This window comes from Tamandua tetradactyla, chromosome 1, assembly GCF_023851605.1.
Source record: "Tamandua tetradactyla isolate mTamTet1 chromosome 1, mTamTet1.pri, whole genome shotgun sequence".
In the NCBI taxonomy this organism is placed as follows: domain Eukaryota; kingdom Metazoa; phylum Chordata; class Mammalia; order Pilosa; family Myrmecophagidae; genus Tamandua; species Tamandua tetradactyla.
This window is the reverse complement of record NC_135327.1, coordinates 34,758,823-34,776,699: the sequence shown is the minus strand read 5'-3', so window position 1 is coordinate 34,776,699 and position 17,877 is coordinate 34,758,823. Positions and strand designations below refer to the sequence as shown.

At 47.5% G+C, this 17,877-nt stretch overlaps 1 protein-coding gene across 2 annotated transcripts in view; it reads right to left on the bottom strand.

Annotated features, from left to right (window-relative positions):
• The window catches only part of ABHD12 (abhydrolase domain containing 12, lysophospholipase), an 88,218-nt gene continuing 70,341 nt past the window's right edge, over positions 1–17,877 (bottom strand). Inside the window, exons 7-13 of one of the 2 annotated variants that reach the window (XM_077114160.1) lie at positions 13,937–14,066; positions 12,476–12,513; positions 6,100–6,179; positions 5,033–5,115; positions 3,690–3,768; positions 2,365–2,492; positions 1–682 (exon numbers count right to left, since the gene is read on the bottom strand). In XM_077114160.1, coding sequence (XP_076970275.1) covers positions 643–682; positions 2,365–2,492; positions 3,690–3,768; positions 5,033–5,115; positions 6,100–6,179; positions 12,476–12,513; positions 13,937–14,066 — 578 coding nt within the window. In that variant the 3' untranslated portion in view covers positions 1–642. The remainder of the gene's footprint in view (positions 683–2,364; positions 2,493–3,689; positions 3,769–5,032; positions 5,116–6,099; positions 6,180–12,475; positions 12,514–13,936; positions 14,067–17,877) is intronic. The other variant, XM_077114166.1, reaches the window with a different exon arrangement.

The window sequence follows — 17,877 nt, the reverse complement described above, 5'->3', positions numbered from 1 at the left end:
GGAGTACAGAGAAAACAACAAAAAGCACCACCACTATTTTATTCTTAAATAAATGCTCAGTCTAAGCCCAGGTTAGACAGACAGAAGGGAGGAATGCCAAGAAGTACCGTGGCTCGCCGTCACGCACCTCGGTTTGGGGAGTGAGCAGGGTCACCAGGAGGCTGGATGGCCAAGGGAGGCAAGCATGGTGTGCCAGATGGGCAGGATGGCCAGACAACTGAAGTCCATTCTACAAGTACTGGGAAGGACAAAAGGGCCCTGAGCCCCCTGCCCGACCCCTTCTCTGTGATGGTGCTCAAAGCCCAGCTGTAGGTCCAGCTCAGGGAGTACAGAGTTGAAAAGGAGTCTGCTGGCCTGCTCGTCACAAATTCTTACAGTAGCTCATGTTAGGTGGGAGCAAGATGGGAAGAGGGCCCTGTGCCTGCCCATACCCATGCTCCTGGGCATCTCAGGCCTGCTGGGGCCTCCACCACCTGGCTGGCCAGGGTCCGAGTCCTTTCTCCAGGGTAGGCAGCGGGCAGGAGGCAGTCAGTGGGGTCCCAAGCAGTGCTGATGCTAGCATCCGACAGAGCTCCTGGGCACCTGCCAGGCTGGCAAAGAGAAGGGGGGGAGGGTCTCCATGCTTCGGTCTTGCAGCCTGCCTCAGTGGTGATGCTCCTGCTCTGACTTCCCCAGGAACTCCCTGGGAGGAAGAAGATACTTCCATGAGCTGAACTGTGGGACTCAATCAAAGGCAGCAGATTTTCATTCCACCTTTACAACCGCCCACTGAGGAGAGCTGGGGCTGAGCACGGTTCCAGAGGTGCCTGAATCCCATGACCGGGAAGTGGAAGACCCTAAGGACCAGCTCCTAGCAGGGAACACTCTCAGGGAAGTGAGACCAGCAGGTCTGACCTCAGTGAGGGAAAGCAGACAGGGTTCCTGGCCACTGCTTCTCACCCTAACCTCTAAATCTAGTCCCTGACTTCACTCTCAAATGCTCCTTTTACAATGGGAAAGAGGACAAATCCCTCAAAGTAAATCCATACTCTCCCAGCACACTGTCCCCCTCAGCAACCCACATCTGTGCAGCAAAGGGGAACCAGACACTCAAGGAAACCACCTCCTTCTCTGGAGCTTTCAAAGACAGCTAGTGAACAGCTCCAGTGGGAGTGGATTAATGGGATATACCTCAGCAGGCAGTGGGTCAGTCACCTGCAGAAAGGAACTGGTATCCTGACCTCTTTCTAAGCCCCCAAGCACAGATCTACAAAAACCACCACCGTTAAAAGTGCCAACGGTAATTGTTGCCAATGCTCTGTGTCCTACCGTAGGCTCTGAGCCCTGCTGTGTTCTCCGTGCCCTGCCCTGTCTTCCATGTCTGTGTCCTGCCCTGTGTTCCCTGTCCTGCCCTGTGCCTGGTGATCCAAATTCTGTGTTCTTTTCCTACATAGCACAGGGAGGGGTACTCTTACCACCCCCTTCACAGATGAGAGGTTCTGGACTGTGCAGAAGGCCACCCAGCCAGAAGTCCTGGGCCAAGCTAGTGCATTCTGAAAGGGGTGCAGGTAAGATGGGTAGTGCCTCACACACACAGAGGTGGGGAGGGCCTTGGACAGAAACCTGTGCACCTGCTGGCCTGAGCACCTCTGGACTGAGCAAGTCTAAGGAAAAGGTGGGTGGCCCATTTCAGACTCTGCTTTGTCACCTCCATGTTCAGAATGGGTACCCATGGTGCTCTTGGCTATGGCCCTTATCCTGGCCCACGGCACTAGCCAGTGCAGGGCTGCCAGGGGCATGGCTCTCCAAGGAGCAGCTGGGGACACAGGCTAGGGAGACACTGACCCAGGGACCACATCTACACAGGGTCAGCAGCCAGACAGCATGTGCGGCGCTCAGTGTGTGCATGTGCTCAGGTGCAGAGGTCTGCACTGGGTAACAGGGGCTGGTTTAAGTTGGCCTAGGCCTATGCGAATACATTGTGATTGTGTGTATGCCCTGGTGTCTTTATGCTGCCATGTTTATGTATATGTGTTTCATGTCTGTGTGTGCTCTGTTTCTATATGTTTTGTGTCCGTGTATCTGTCCCATATCTGTGCATGAGCCCTGTGTTCCCATGACCACATGTCTGTACCTGTACATCCCATGTCGTGTGCCCTGCACCCCAAGAAGAGCACCTGACCTGTGTGCTCATGAGCCAGTGTGGGTGGGAGAGGAGCCCTCTCCACCCCTCTGCTCTAGAAAGGGAAAGTGCCTGCATCCCTAGGCCCCCCAAACAGCCATAGCCATTCGCCAGCCCCACTAACACGGGGCCCTCAGCAGCACTCCCCAGCCAGCCTCCCTGAGGGATCGAATGAAGCCTTGAGTGGGAAGAGAACATTTCACCTCAGGATCCGTGGAAGCTCAGGGCTCTTATAGATAAACTTGTGCCTGTAGCCGAGGTCTGAGTGGAAGGGGACAAACTGTACTTTGAAGTCCCGGAAGCTTCGAGATGGCGCAGCAATGTTGTAGAGCTGAGGAAGGGGAAACAGGCAGGGTTCAGAGCCCAGGATGGCAGCCTTGTGTGGAAGTTTATGCACTGTGGCTTGGAGGGGAGAGGGGTGATGATGGAGTGTCCCAAATCTGCCTATTCCCCATGCACAAAGCTTCTGCCTGCTACAGCCTGCCAGGGCACCAAGAATCAACTGAGGGGGCATGTGGGTAGGCTAAGGGGAGTGGAATGCTGGTGGGCCTGGGGCCTGGGGAGGGGAAGGTATACTGGCAGGAGTTGACCCCTTGCCTCTGTCTCCCAGCCTGCCTGCCTGCCCTCCTCAGGAGCACAGCCAGGTGGATGATCCAGCAATGCCCACAGAAGCCCCTACAGGGAAGTGGTGTGAGGGTCCTGTGTGCCTGAGGCAGAGCTGATGGTGGGGTGGCCCAGCCCCAGGAAACAGAGAGTCTGTGGGCTCTCCAACGCCTGTGCTACTCCCACCTTGGCCCCCACTACTGGATGACAAGTGCTGTGTGGGCCTGGACAGGTCTTGCAGGTGTATCGTCTGTAAGCCTATGAGCTGAGGGCAAGACCTTGCCCTGACAGGGCCCATTCGAGCTCTGAGTGCACTGCTGGACCCAATGATGGGCTGAAACGCACCTGGAGCCAAGTAGGCTCTCGCGCTTAACCCCATTCCCATACCCTCAGCCTGTCTCCAGAGGAGCCTTCTTTCTGGCAACAAAGTTGAAGCAAACTCTGAAACCCAATGCTGAGGCACAGCAATGTGGCTTCTCACATGAGCCTGATTTCAGAGGAAGCAAACATATTAGAAGCTTCCATGTCAATTCTACTTGACAGAGCCCCATGGTAAACCTCATTACCAAGGGGCCCTTTCTCTTGGCAATGCTAACCAGCGGTGGGCGACCCCTCTCTGACAAGGGCCTTGTGGAGAGTCTCATTCTTCTCCTGGGCATGGCCTCAGTGGCTGGAACCCAGCCTGACCAGCTCCAATCGTCCCTGTGCCCTTCCTGAGCACAGGGAGGTGGCACCCAGCAGGACAAGTCTTCTGAATGAGCTGTGCCACAACACCTGGTGGAAATGTACCTGCATGTCCCATGGGTGTTGGTGGCTGAATCCTACCCTGAAGCATGTAAAGTGTCCTCCTGGCACAGGCTCTCGCCTCTGCCTGATGGCCACAGGACCTGCCACACCCCCTTGCCCAACCCGGACCTGGACCCACCTTTCTGCCAAGTTGAAAGGGCACGACGGGGTCATCCTCTGCGTGAAGGATGAGCAGGGAGCAGGAGATGTGCTTCATGCTGTGGGGCAGAAGAACCAGGCAGCCAGCTGAAACAGACCCCTGGGCAGGGATCTGGGTTTAGGGGTTTTTCTTACAGTAGGGCCTAATAGCCCCAAGTTCCGCAGGGTTTGATTTTTTTTTTTACCAGAACACTGACTGTTGCTATCTTAGATGTTTCCATCAATGCCAATTCTAGCTACATGACATCAATTATCATTAAATCTAGAGATCAATTCACTCATCAAAATCAGGCCCTGGACATTTCCTGCAAATTGAAAATGATTATTTTTGCCAATAGATAATAGCTTTGCAAGTTACAAAACCATATTTGTATTTGTTAATTGAAGTAAGTGCCAAGAACTTACTGAAAGTCAGTGTTGTGAATCTGTTGGTAAGAAGTTAACACCTTGCAATTAATCTTTGGTGTAAATAACACTTAAAGTCACTCCAGCTCTAAATATTTACAGGTAAATTAAAATTTTCAGTAGATTCAGTAGCTCTAAACCCTGCAGCCAGCTACATAGCACAATAGCTGGAACCAGAAATGCAAGAGGCACTGGGCATCTATTGGTCTCCTGGTTCCCTCACTGAGGACTGACGCCACCCAGTGAGCAGGCAGAAACACAGCAGAGGACCCAGGCCTCCTGACACCTCAAGACTCTGGAATTAACTCATCTGACAGTGCCCACCCTCCAGGACTGCAGCCTCTGAGGACACTGCCCACCCCCAAACCCCTGCCCATAACTGTACTCCCTGAAGGCATCCTCCTCCTAGGACTGTACTCTCTGAGGGCATCTCCCCCAGACAGGATTGTGCACCAAGGGCATCTCCCAGCCCACCCAGAGGACTGTGTACCCTGAGGGCATCTCCACCCCTCTACAGGACTGAGCCCCCTGAGGGCATCTCCCCCACCCCCACAGGACTGCATCCCCTGAAAGTATTCTCCCCCAAGGACTGTGCCCCTGAGGGCATCTCCACCCCTTATCCCCAGGACTGTGTCCCTGAAGGGCATCTCCATCCCCCAGGACTGTACTTCCTGAGGGCACTGCTCCCCCAGGTCTGTGTCCAGAGAACAGGCTTTATTGGAACCACGCTGGCCTCCCTGCTGGGTCCCCAAACACACTCCTCTCTTGCTAAAGGGTAAAGCAGTGTTTCTGACAGTCTATCCTGATTTACAACAGGCCTCCGCCCCCAGCACAGGAGGTTCTTTCTGCCCATGGAACTGGGCCACCAATTGGGAGAGTTAGAGCCAAGGGGGCTTTAGGAGTGGCATGAGTACTCACTTTTCATCATTTGCAAATTTAATTCCACTGCTTGTGATGGGATCAAGGAAAAACCAGTCAAATCCAGGGAAGTACCGATATATCTGAAGGCAACATGGAGACAATGTCAGAAGTGTCTGTCAGAGCATCTGCACACAAGGCAGAGGTCAATGGGTCTGAAAGTTTAAGTACAGAAATGTAGAAATTTAGAAAGTTACCCATAACTACCAACCCCTCAGTGTTTGAACAGTTAAGACAGAAAGCGAGTGGGGTAGTATATCCAAGGGATTGTCCTGCTTCCCAACCACAGACAAAGGCCACAGAAGCTCTTTCCCCCAGAGTCCCACCAAGTCAGAGGGTTCACCCCCATGGGCTCACAGTCCAGCCCACTAACTAAGCCAGAAGCCACGCACACACCAGACCTCCAACAGGTAACACTGTGCTTGCTACACCAGAGAAAATAGGAACCCAGTCAACTTTCCTTCTGAGAATTTGAAGGAAAGTGAGATTAAACAATAAAGACTCTTCTGGTCTGCAACAGAATGACCTGAGCTTAGATGGGCAGATACAGAGCTCTCCCACAGAAAATGAGGAACAGAGACTCTGGGCATCGAAGAACAAGAACAGAAAGGAGGGAGAACTTAATACGAGGAGCAGGCCTCAGAAAGCAAGGGTCTGAGTCCTAGCCGGTGAGGTGAGGGGTTGGGGTGTGTGTCTGACTCCCCCCTGGATTTCCAAATTGGGGTGTCCTTGGGATTTCACCCTGAGACAATATCTCTGGTGGCCACACTCCCTGTCCCCAAGACACTGACTCTCCCATGCACAGCATGCCACACAGGCACAAGGGACCTTGGCCGCAGCACTGCTGAGAAACACTGCAGCACCTGTGGGCTGGGCCAGGAGCCACCCCCTACCTGGGCAGCTCTGCAGTCAGGCCTGGGGCCCAGACTAAACAAGCACATTTTAAATAAAACCTATATTTTATTAAAATATTGCATAATAATCTACCTATTTTATAATTACATATATAGCTTTATAATTACTATTTTAATAATTATAAATCAATTTTAAATAAAATCTGTACTTGCCACTGAAAATGGATGGCTTTTAGCTTCTTCACGGATATTAGTGAATGGAGATTCCAATATAAGAGCATCTGGAGGAGTCTCTAGATAAATAAAAAACAAACACCAAACATTCAAAGAATTGACACTAATCCTGCTCAAACAGTACCAAAACATTGAAGAAGGAGAAACATTTCCTAACTCATTCTATGAGGCCAGCATCACCCTCATAACAGATAAAGGTGCTACAAGAGAAATAAAATTACAGACCATTATCCCTTACGAATATAGGTTAAAAAAAAAAAACCTCAATAAAAATACTAGGAAACCAATCCAACAGCACATTAAAAGAGTTAGACACCCCATGATTAAGTTGGATTTACCCCAAGAATGCACAGGTAGTTGAACATAAGAAAATGAATTAGTGTAGTATACCACATTAATAAAACAATGGGGGAAAAAACATCTCAATTTCTGCAGGAAAGGCATTTGACAAAATCCAGCATACCTTTTCTATAAAAACACTCAGGAAAGTAGGAATAGTACTTAGGAATAGGAATAGGAAACAACCTACTCAGTGTTGAAAGACTGAAAGCTTTTCCCCTAAGATCAGGAACAAGACAAGAATGTCCACTGTCACCAGTGTTAATCAACATTATGCTAGAATTCTAACCAGAGCAATTAGACAAGAAAAAGAAATAAAAGGCATCCAAACGGGAAAAGAAGAAGTTAAACTTTCCCTATTTGCAGATGACATGATACTATACTGAGAAAATCCTGAAAAATCCACAACAAAGGTACTAGAACTAATAGATGACTTCAGCAAAGTGGTAAACTACAAGATCGATACATGAGAATCAGTGTTGTCAATATATAACAGCAATGAACAATCTGAAGAGGAAATCAAGAAAACAATTCCATCTACAATAGCAACTAAAATAATCAAATATCTAGGAATAAATTTAACCCAAGAAATAAAGGACTTATACATGGGAAACTATAAAGTACTGCTGAAATAAAGACATAAGGACATACTGTGTTCATGGACTGAAAGACTAAATATTGTTACGATGTCAATACTATCTGTGGTTGCTTAGAGCTATGTATCCCAGAAAAACATATTCTTAAACTTAATCCATTTCTGTGGATGTGAACACATTGTAAATAGGACCTTCTGATGAGGTTACTTCAGTTAAATGTGGCCAACTGAATCAGGTTGGGTCTTAATCCTATAACTGGAGTCCTTCATAAGCAGAATAAAATTCAGAGAGAGACAGAAAGCCACAGAAAGCAGCTAGAAGCCAGAAATCAACAGAACTGAGAGGCCAGGAGATGCCACCATATGCACTTCCATGTGACAGAATAGCCAAGGACCAAGGATTGCCAGTAGCCAGCCCCAGAATGCTACAGACTTCTGGGAGAAAGCATTACATTTATGGCACTTTGATTGTGGACTTCTCCTAGCCTCATAACCATAAGCCAGTAAATTCCTGTTGTTTAAGCCAACCCATTGGCATGCTATTTGCTTTAGCAGCCAGAACTAAAACTCTACCCCAAGCAATTTAGGATTCAACACAATCCCAGTAAAAATTTCAATAAACTTTTTTGCGGAGGTGGAAAAGATAATCATCAAATTCATATGGAAGGGCAAGAACATTCAAGACGTTCTTTTTTGAAAACATATTGAAAAAGAAAAACAAAACTGGAGGACTCACACCTCTGGATTTCAAAAATTATTATAACGCTATAGTAATCAAAACAGTGTGGTACTGGTACAAGAGAAGACATACAAACCAAAGAAACAGAACTGAGAGTTCAGAACAAAAAATCTTACATCTATAGCCAATTGATTTTTTTTTTTAATTTTTTTTATTAATCAAAGAAAAGAAAAGAAATTAACACAACATTTAGAAATCATTCCATTCTACACATGCACTCAGTAATTCTTAGTATCATCACATAGATGTATGATCATCATTTCTTAGTACATTTGCATCGATTTAGGAAAAGAACTAGCAAAACAGCAGAAAAAGATATAGAATGTTAATACAGAGAAGAGAATTAAAATAATAATACTAATAAAAAATATATATATAAAAAGGAAAAAGAAAAAAAATAAAAACAAAAGATACAAACACACAAACAAACAAAAAACCATATTTCAGGTGCAGCTTCATTCAGTGTTCCAACCTAGTTACATTACACTTAGGTATTATTGTGCTGTCCATTTTTGAGTTTTTGTATCTAGTCCTGTTGCACAGTCTGTATCCCTTCAGCTCCAATTACCCATTATCTTACCCTGTTTCTAACTCCTGCTGGTCTCTGTTACCAATGATATATTCCAAGTTGATTCTCGAATGTCGGTTCACATCAGTGGGACCATACAGTATTTGTCCTTTAGTATTTGGCTAGACTCACTCAACATAATGTTCTCTAGGTCCATCCATGTTGTTACATGCTTCATAAGTTTAGTCTGTCTTAAAGCTGCATAATATTCCATCGTAGGTATACGCCACAGTTTGTTTAGCCACTCGTCTGTTGATGGACATTTTGGCTGTTTCCATCTCTTTGCAATTGTAGATAATGCTGCTATAAACACCGGTGTGCAAATGTCTGTCTGTGTCTTTGCCCTTAAGTCCCTTCAGTAGATACCTAGCAGTGGTATTGCTGGGTCGTAATCCATTCTGCCATTCTATGTCTTTTGATTGGGAAATTCAGTCCATTAACTTTTAGTGTTATTACTGTTAGGATAATATTTTCCTCTACCATTTTGGCTTTTGTATTATATATATCATATCTGATTTTCCTTCTTTCTACACTTTACTCCATACCTCTCTCTTCTGTCTTTTCGTATCTGACTCTAGTGCTCCCTTTAGTATTTCTTGCAGAGCTGGTCTCTTGGTCACAAATTCTCTCAGTGACTTTTTGTCTATAAATGTTTTAATTTCTCCTTCATTTTTGAAGGACAATTTTGCTGGATATAGGAGTCTTGGTTGGCAGTTTTTCTCTTTTAGTAATTTAAATATATCATCCCACTGTCTTCTAGCTTCCATGGTTTCTGCTGAGAAATCTACACATAGTCTTATTGGGTTTCCCTTGTATGTGACAGATTGTTTTTCTCTTGCTGCTTTCAAGATCCTCTCTTTCTCTTTGACCTCTGACATTCTAACTAGTAAATGTCTTGGAGAACGCCTATTTGGGTCTATTCTCTTTGGGGTGCGCTGCACTTCTTGGATCTGTAATTTTAGGTCTTTCATAAGAGTTGGAAAATTTTCAGTGAAAATTTCTTCCATTAGTTTTTCTCCTCCTTTTCCCTTCTCTTCTCCTTCTGGGACACCCACAACACGTATATTTGTGCGCTTCATATTGTCATTCAGTTCCCTGATTCCCTGCTCAAGTTTTTCCATTCTTTTCCCTATAGTTTCTGTTTCTTTTTGGAATTCAGATGTTCCATCCTCCAGTTCACTAATTGTAGCTTCTGTCTCTTTAGATCTACCATTGTAGGTATCCATTGTTTTTTCCATTCTTTCTTCTTTGTCCTTCACTCCCATAAGTTCTGTGATTTGTTTTTTCAGATTTTCTATTTCTTCTTTTTGATCAGCCCATGTCTTCTTCATGTCCTCCCTCAATTTATTGATTTGGTTTTTGAAGAGTTTTTCCATTTCTGTTCGTATATTCAGCATTAGTTGTCTCAGCTCCTGTATCTCATTTGAACTATTGGTTTGTTCCTTTGACTGGGCCATATCTTCAATTTTCCGAGCGTCATCCATTATTTTCTGCTGGTGTCTGGGCATTTGATCAGATTTCCCTGGGTGTGGGACCCAGCTGGTTGAAAGGTTTTTCTGTGGAATCTCTGGGCTCTGTTTTTCTTTTCCTGCCCAGTAGGTGGCGCTCGTGGCGGTCGTCTGTCTGTGGGGCAGTCAGCCCGGAAAACCGCGCGTGGAGGCGGGGGTCGCTGGCCGCCGCGACTTGGGGGAGTGCCGGTCCAAATTGCCCAGCTGGCCCGAAATGCCAAGCGTGACGGGAGGGCCCCGCTATCCAACGTTCCCAGTCAGACCGGGGAGCCACGTGCGTGGAGGGGACCCCAGTCGCCAGCCGCCCCGGCCAGGAAAACGTGCACCCCTCGGGTATCTCACCGCAGTGGATTCTCCCTGCCCGTTCAGCCGTTCCAGAATGGGGTACGCTGTCTTTTTGGTCTCTGCCATGACTCCGGGAGCTGTTTCGTATTGTTTCTCTTTCTTTAGTTGCTTTTCTGGAGGAGGAACTAAGACCCGTGCGTCTTACTAAGCCGCCATCTTCTCCGGAACAAATTGATTTTTGATAAGGGTGCCAAGTCCACTCAGTGGAGAAAGAAGAGACTCATTAAATGGTGCTGGGACAACAGGCTAACCACATGGGAAAGAATGAAAGTGGACCCCAACTTCACACATAATACAATAAAAAAATTAACTCAAAATGGATCTGTGACCTAAATACAAGATCTAAAACTAAAAAACTCTTAGAATACTACTTAGGGAGAATACTGTTATGACTTTATATTAGATAATGGGTTATTTACACTAAAAACATGAGCCAAAAAAACCCCAAACAAACTGGTAAACGGGACTTCATCAAATAAAAAATCTTTTGTGCAAAAAAGTATGCTATAAAGAGAGTGGAAACCCAAAAGAACAAAAGAAACTTTTATCAATCACGCATCTGATATGCGTTAATATCCAGAATACATGAAGAACTCCTGCAACTTAACAACAAAAAGACAAACACCTCAATAGCAGCAAAGGACTTCAAAAGAAGATACCCAAATGGCCAGTACGCACATGAAAAGATGCTCAACATCACTGGTCATCAGAGAAATGGAAATCAAGATCATAATGAGATAATACTTGACATATACTGGGATGGCTATTACATAAAAAGCAAACAAACATACAAATACAACAGAAAACAAATCCTGGTGAAGATATGGAAAAATGAAACCCTCATACATTGTTGGTGGGAATGTAAAAATGATACAGCCCCCGTGAAAAACAATAGTTCCTCATAAAGTTGAACACAGAAAAACCATATGACCCAGCAATCCCACTTCTAGGTATATACACTCAAAAGAATTGAACCAGGAACTCAAACAGATTTGTACACCTATGTTCATCGCAGCATTATTTACAGTAGCCACAAGGTGGAAATAACCCAAGTGACCATCCAGATGAATAAACTGTGGCATATATATACAATGGAATACTATTCAGCCATAAAAAGGAATGAAGCTCTGATGTATGCTACAAAATGGAGGAACCTTCAAGACATTGCTGAAATAAGCCATACACAAAATGACACAACACTGTGAGTGTGATTAACACCACTGAATTTGTACATCTGAAAGTGATTAAAGTGGGAAATTTTGTTATGTATATTTACACAATAAAAACTACAAAAAACAAGACAAAAAACACAGAACTGCACAACATAAAGAATGAACCCTAACATAAACTATGGATTATAGTTACTAATTAAAATTACAAAAACATTATAGCATTGGTTCATCAGCTGTAACAAAAGTCCCACACTGCCCCAAGATGTTAATAATAGAGAAAACACTGCGTGTGAGCTGTATATGGCAACTGTACTTTCTGTATGATTTTTCTGTAAACCTACAACTGCGCTAATTAAAAAACAAACTGAAGAAACCAGGAAGCTGTGAGAAAGTCAAGTGGCTCTGCCAGCCTAGAGCTGTTCTCCCCAAGGATGATGGACTCCCATGGTGGCCTGTTTAAACCTAGGCCCTGAGGAGGGAGCTGGGTACTGAGCTGCTACAGGAAAAGGCTTGTGGTCCCAGAGAGCTCCCCTGTGTCGTTGGTCTGATACCCATCCCCACCCCTGGAGCTTCTCTACCCAGGAATCCACCTCTGTAGAGCCTGGTAAGATGCGCATGCCAGTCCACCCAGGCAAGGGTTGGCCAGGTGCCCTGAGGTCCTAAATAAGGTTTGGCTGCTCTCTAAGAACTACAGCCTCGTGTGCAGCTTATCTTTGAGACTGTACCAGGCTTCTTGGGGGACCATCAGCTCTTTCTGGTGGCACTGGGAGGCGATCTTGGCCTGGGTTTGCTGGGTCCCTGCCCCGATGCTGAGCTGTGCTGGCCAAGAAGGCCAGTGCTGACCTAAGCTGGCATCAGTCTTGCCCAGCTCTGTTGCTAAGTATCTCATCAGAAGAGGGATGGTAGCTCCCCCAGAACTTGGAAAAGGGTCTGGAATATAGAGAGCATCCCCAGCAGACTAACTATAAGACCAAGGGAGAGCCTGGACTGGTCTGCAAATATCCAACAGCGACGCAAAGGAGGAAAGCATCTACCAGCACACGCTCGGCAGCGGTGGCTCCTCGCCAATGGCCTCAGATGAGATCTTACCTCGCTCACACAGGCGCCGCACCAGATTTGTTGCAACTCTGGAAAGAAGGAAATAAATGATTAAGTTAAATTAGGATGAAAATTTTCCAGATTGGACTGCTCTAATACTGGAAAGTGGCGAGAAGCTGGAGACCCTTCAGGTTATTGGTGGGATGTGAGAGCCATGGGAAATAATGTTTCTTGCTGGCAAAAACAACAAATCAAAGATCAAACACATACACACACTAATGTTGTAAGCAAAACTAAAAAGAACTACACCCAGCAAAGAACATAACTGAGCTGTCTGTCCACTTAAGTGCTCCAGGGGCTGCATGGAAGGTGATGCCCGTCAGGACCTCAGTTGGATGCAGGGCCCCAGAGGGCTCCTTTAGTCAAGGAGGGTGATGACACTATCCCGTGCCCAGAGCTTTTCTGGAGGTGGTGGGAACATTGATGTGATCCTCAGGAGGGAAGAGGTTGCTAGGCTGCCATGACATGGGGTGGGAGTGGTCTCTCTATGGTGGGAAGGATACATTGCACACCAGCTGGCCCCTGTGTCCTGATCCTCCTCCCCACGATGGATGGTGCAGGGCCTTGTCCCCAGACACTTCTGGCTGAGATATGAGCAGGATGGTGGGTTTTGGGTGAAGAGCAAGAGTTCAGACACCTGCTCTGAGGAGGTGGGTGCTGAAGTCCTAGGAGTTCTAGGCATTTCATCAGTGGGTCCTCACAGGAACAATGCAGACCCCACATCAGCAGATGCACTCAGGCCACCACATGTAACAAGACAGTGCTTTTGGCTAGGCAAAAGCCAAAAGGAGCAAATCAGCCAGGCTCCCTCTTCAGGCTCTTGGGTGAGCAGAGGGACCCTTTCCATGAAGGTCCCTGCTTTGTATGCAACCAAAGCACTGGTGACACCTGGGCTTGGTGACAAGCACCTGTACTTCAAAGTCAGGGTTTGCCCTGGTGATGGGTGCACAACATTATGAATCCAACTAACTATACTGAATTGTATTTGAAGGTGGTTAAAAGGGGAAATTTTAGGTTGTATATATAATGAATAGAATAAAAATGTTTAAAAACACCCACAGGACTGTACAATACAGTGAACCTTAATGTAAACTATAGACTATGTTAATGGTACAACTGTAAAAATGTTCTTTCAATTGTCACATGTAGCACACTAATGCAAGTGGTTAATGGGTAGTATACAGCAACTCTTTTATCCATAATTATCCTGTAAACCTACAACTTCTCTAATTAAATCAACTTAAATACTCAACTAAAAACATCAGGCTTTGCCCAACTGAGTTGAGATGTGGAGTCTGAGTGTATCCTGGCAATGTCTGTGTGGCTCCATTTGATCGAGCCAACCCTCAGCCAGAACCCCAGAGTCTCATTATCTTTCCTGCATCTCCCTAAGCCGCCCAAGTGTGTCCCACTGCATCCCCCCTGCATTTCTCTTGCACCCCCTATGCTTACCCAGTGCCCAGGGAATGTCCCCAAATGTACACAGGGTTGTCACCGCTTCTTGCTTTGATCCAGTCAAAAACATGGAGGGCATCGTAGGTCATACCCCGCTCAGACGGTGTTCCCACTGAGTCGCCCCACCCTGAGGAGGAAGCAGCAATAGAAGTCAGACCCAGGTCCAACCAGCCAGGGCCACACCCCACACTCAGACACTCAGACACACCCACACATGCACACACACCCCACACTTACATGTCCACACACAGATACACGCACACACCCCACACTTACATGTCCACACACAGGTACATGCACACACACCCAAATGTGTGCAGTCACGCAGTCCACAGTGCTCATAGACACTTGTACACTCACATGCACTCACACCCTACACTCATACACTCACTCAGATCCATGCATGCACTCACACTCCACAAACTCATACATGCAAGTCCACAAACATGCACTCATCCTCATACACTCACATGTCCAGACACATGCACCCCACATGGGCCCACTCATGTCCATGTGCACATACCGCACATACACCAGACTTGTTCATATACATGCACACACACCAGACTTGTCCACCCACATGCACCACCGTGTGGACTCATACACACAAACATGTCCACTTACACCACATTCATACACACTCATACACATCCACACATCACAAACATGCACCCCACACACATTCACACATGCACTCCAGTTGCACATTCAACACTTTCACACCCACACCCACTCACACCACTCTCGTACAGACACATCCACACACATTCCACACTTGCATACACATGCATCCCCATACTTGTACACTCTCACACATCCACACATATACCCTACACTCATATACATCCACACATGCATCCCACACTTGTCCACACACATACATGTCCACTCCACACTCATACACACATCTGCACATGCACACACTCCACATACCCATACACTCACACGTCCACACACATGCACACCTATGCATGCGCACACCCCACACACATATACTATGTCCACACATGCACACACTCATATACTCAAACATGCATATGCACATACACATTCACACACACACCCTCCACACCAGCAGTGGCCCCTGAGAGCTGGTAGGGGAAGGGCTGCCCTTTGAACACGTACAGAAGACTCTCCCGCTGAGCTCTGAGAGGCTGGACTGTGTGTCCACATCCATGAAACTGCACTCTGCACCCTTCCCCTCAAACTAACTGCCCACGCTGGCTCCTCTGTCCCGATCCTGATATACTGCAAAACCAAAGGCTCCTGGGAAGATCACTCTATGCTGGTGGGCTGCAGATTTGACTGAGCTGGGAAAATAGGTCTCCAAAGCCGCAGAGTGCTGCAATGCACCGTGGCTGGAGTGTGCCCTGTGATGCAAGTCCTCAAAGGCTGAGAGCAGACCATGGTGCACCCCTCATTCTCTAGCAGGCAGGACCTCTTCTGTCACCAATACACACAGTTCCATGTGCAGGGATGTCACGACAAGCCCTCTCCTTCTTTTCCTACCTCCTCAACCCATTACAACCCCTAAATGCAGGCACACCTGTCTGATGCTGGCCAGGTACACGTGTCTGATAAGCTGCCATGCAGACAGGCAGTCAAACAACCAGACACCCTGCCAACCGCCAAGACTGCACACTGACCTCCCAACAATGAAGACTGTGAGAGTGGTGGACCAGGGAGGAGGCTGATGGCCTAAGGGGGCCAGGCCAACTCGGGAAGACGATGGCCTGGAGGGACCAGGCTGACTCGGGAGGAGGCCAACGGCCTAAGGGGGCCAGGAAACAAAACAACTCCCTAGCCAGTGAGGGCCCAGGTCAACCCAACCTCCAATAGAAGGGCCAGTGAGACTCCCTTGGACTGTACCAGGACAGGAACTCCTGCTGGTTGGTTCCTGGCTTCCCCAACCATCACCACCCAGCTCTAGAGGGCAGCAAGGGAGTCAGGAGGCAATCAGAAACACGCTGAGGAGGCAGCTTCCAGGGTGAAAGCAACTCTGACCACTGCCTCAGGAAGGAATGGGCTCTGGTCTCACCTTAAGCTTCTATTAACGTCTTGTCTGCTTAACAGGAGGGCAGCTCTCCCTACCTCCAAATTACCAACTTCCCTGGCATGGATCTTGGAAAAGAATCCTCCCCATGGGTTTTCTCCTCCTCCCTGAGTCTCCAGGAAAGGTCAAGTGCAATTGTCATTTCTAGTAGCTCAGCAGTGAGTCATCGTCAAATGATCTGAAAGCATGCAGTACAAGGGACAGGAAAGGAGTTCTGCTACATAAGAAAAACCCACAGGAGTGAGTGTGGCAGAATGTGTGCCAACCCAGGGCTATAGGCAATCCAAGCAGGGAAGGCGCCCTGAGAGACATGGGGACAAACAGGGCTGGGGGCAGACACACAAGGACAGACACACAGCTGGGGATAGAGGCACTGGGACAAACACACAGCCAGGGGCAGAGATCACAAGAGACAGAGGCAGCCATGGCAGGGGTGGAGGCTGCAGCCCTTTGAGCTCAGAGTCTGGCCGTGAGCAGGGGCATGACTTGGGTGTTATGTAACAGCCTTCGTCCTGGAATACACTTTGCACATCCTCTCGTCTAATCCTCACTGATTACAGGAGGTGACTTTACAGGCAAAGAAGTGAAGCCAAGGCTCAGAGAGGTACAATCCTTGCCTAAAGCCAGCAGCTGGGTAAGGCAGGGCTGGGGAATGGATGAGCCTCTCAGACCTGACCCACTGTTGCTGTTTCACTTGGCTCTGCCCAAGAGTTGCCCGGGTGTTTCCAACTCAGAGGGCTTGTCACACTGAGGGCCCCTGGTGATTCTAAAGCAAGATGACCACTTCTTCATGGCCCCCTGGCCCTATGGCTGCCCCACCCACCCTTCCCCATCATGTCAATCTGCCACATCATGCCCTTGTGTGCTGCCTAGCACTTGAGAGACCCCAGACACAACTCTGTATGCTATGCCCCTTGTCCTGTGCGGGTCACTGGACCCAAGTTGCTGGGAGTGGACAATTACAACTTGGAGGGAGGGAAGGAGTGGTGGGGAACTCCATTATTTAACTCAGTCCCAAGAAGCCTTCTTTTGCCTGCCTATCCCCACACCCTGCCTCAGGGGCCTGACCCAGGGGCTGCAGGGATCAGAGGGCAGAGTGATCTTCTGGCTTCAGTCCCTGTGGCAGGTAGAGCACGCATTTGTGGGGCTTCCACATTCAAAGCCCCAAGAGAAGTCTCTTCATCCCAAGTATCTCACCCCATGAGTGGGGACGCAAGACACAAATCCTTTGCCCAGCTAGCTGTCAGCTTGAATGGATTTTGAAATACATCTTACAAATTCCAGTGCACAGGCTACAGAGCTTTACATATACAAGGTAACAGTTCTGGTGGCCAGAGCATGGATGCCATTCTTCCAGAGCTCAGTTTTATCCACCTAGCACTTCTTTCCACTTTGTTCCATTTCAGGGTGCTCAGAAAGCAGATTTTCCCCGAGACAAATTCCCAGTGAACAGGTGGGGAGCTCTGCTGGGGCCAGGCCTCTGGGGGCTGCAAATTTCTGAAGAGCTTAAAACTATGTAGGATTTTCTTTCTCAACAGAAATATTGTGAGCTGAACACAGAAGAAGGCTGCCCCTTTTCATGGTCCTAAGTACTCTAGATACAGTAGGAGCAGAAAACCTTTTCTAGTGTAGAGAAAAGAACGAGTTGAATGACTTTCTAACTCCTCCTTATTCTGATACTAGCCCAGCTCAGAAAAAGTGAAAGAACTAACCCTGGGCTGGACAGAGTGGTGACCCCTGAAGACATTCATGTGCCTATCTCTGGAGCCTGCGAATACTTCAGGTTACAGCAAGGGGAACTCAGGTTACAAATGGACAGAGGCTGCTGACCAGCTCACCTCAAGATGAGGAGGTTATCAGGATTATCCAGTGGGACCTCAGCAAC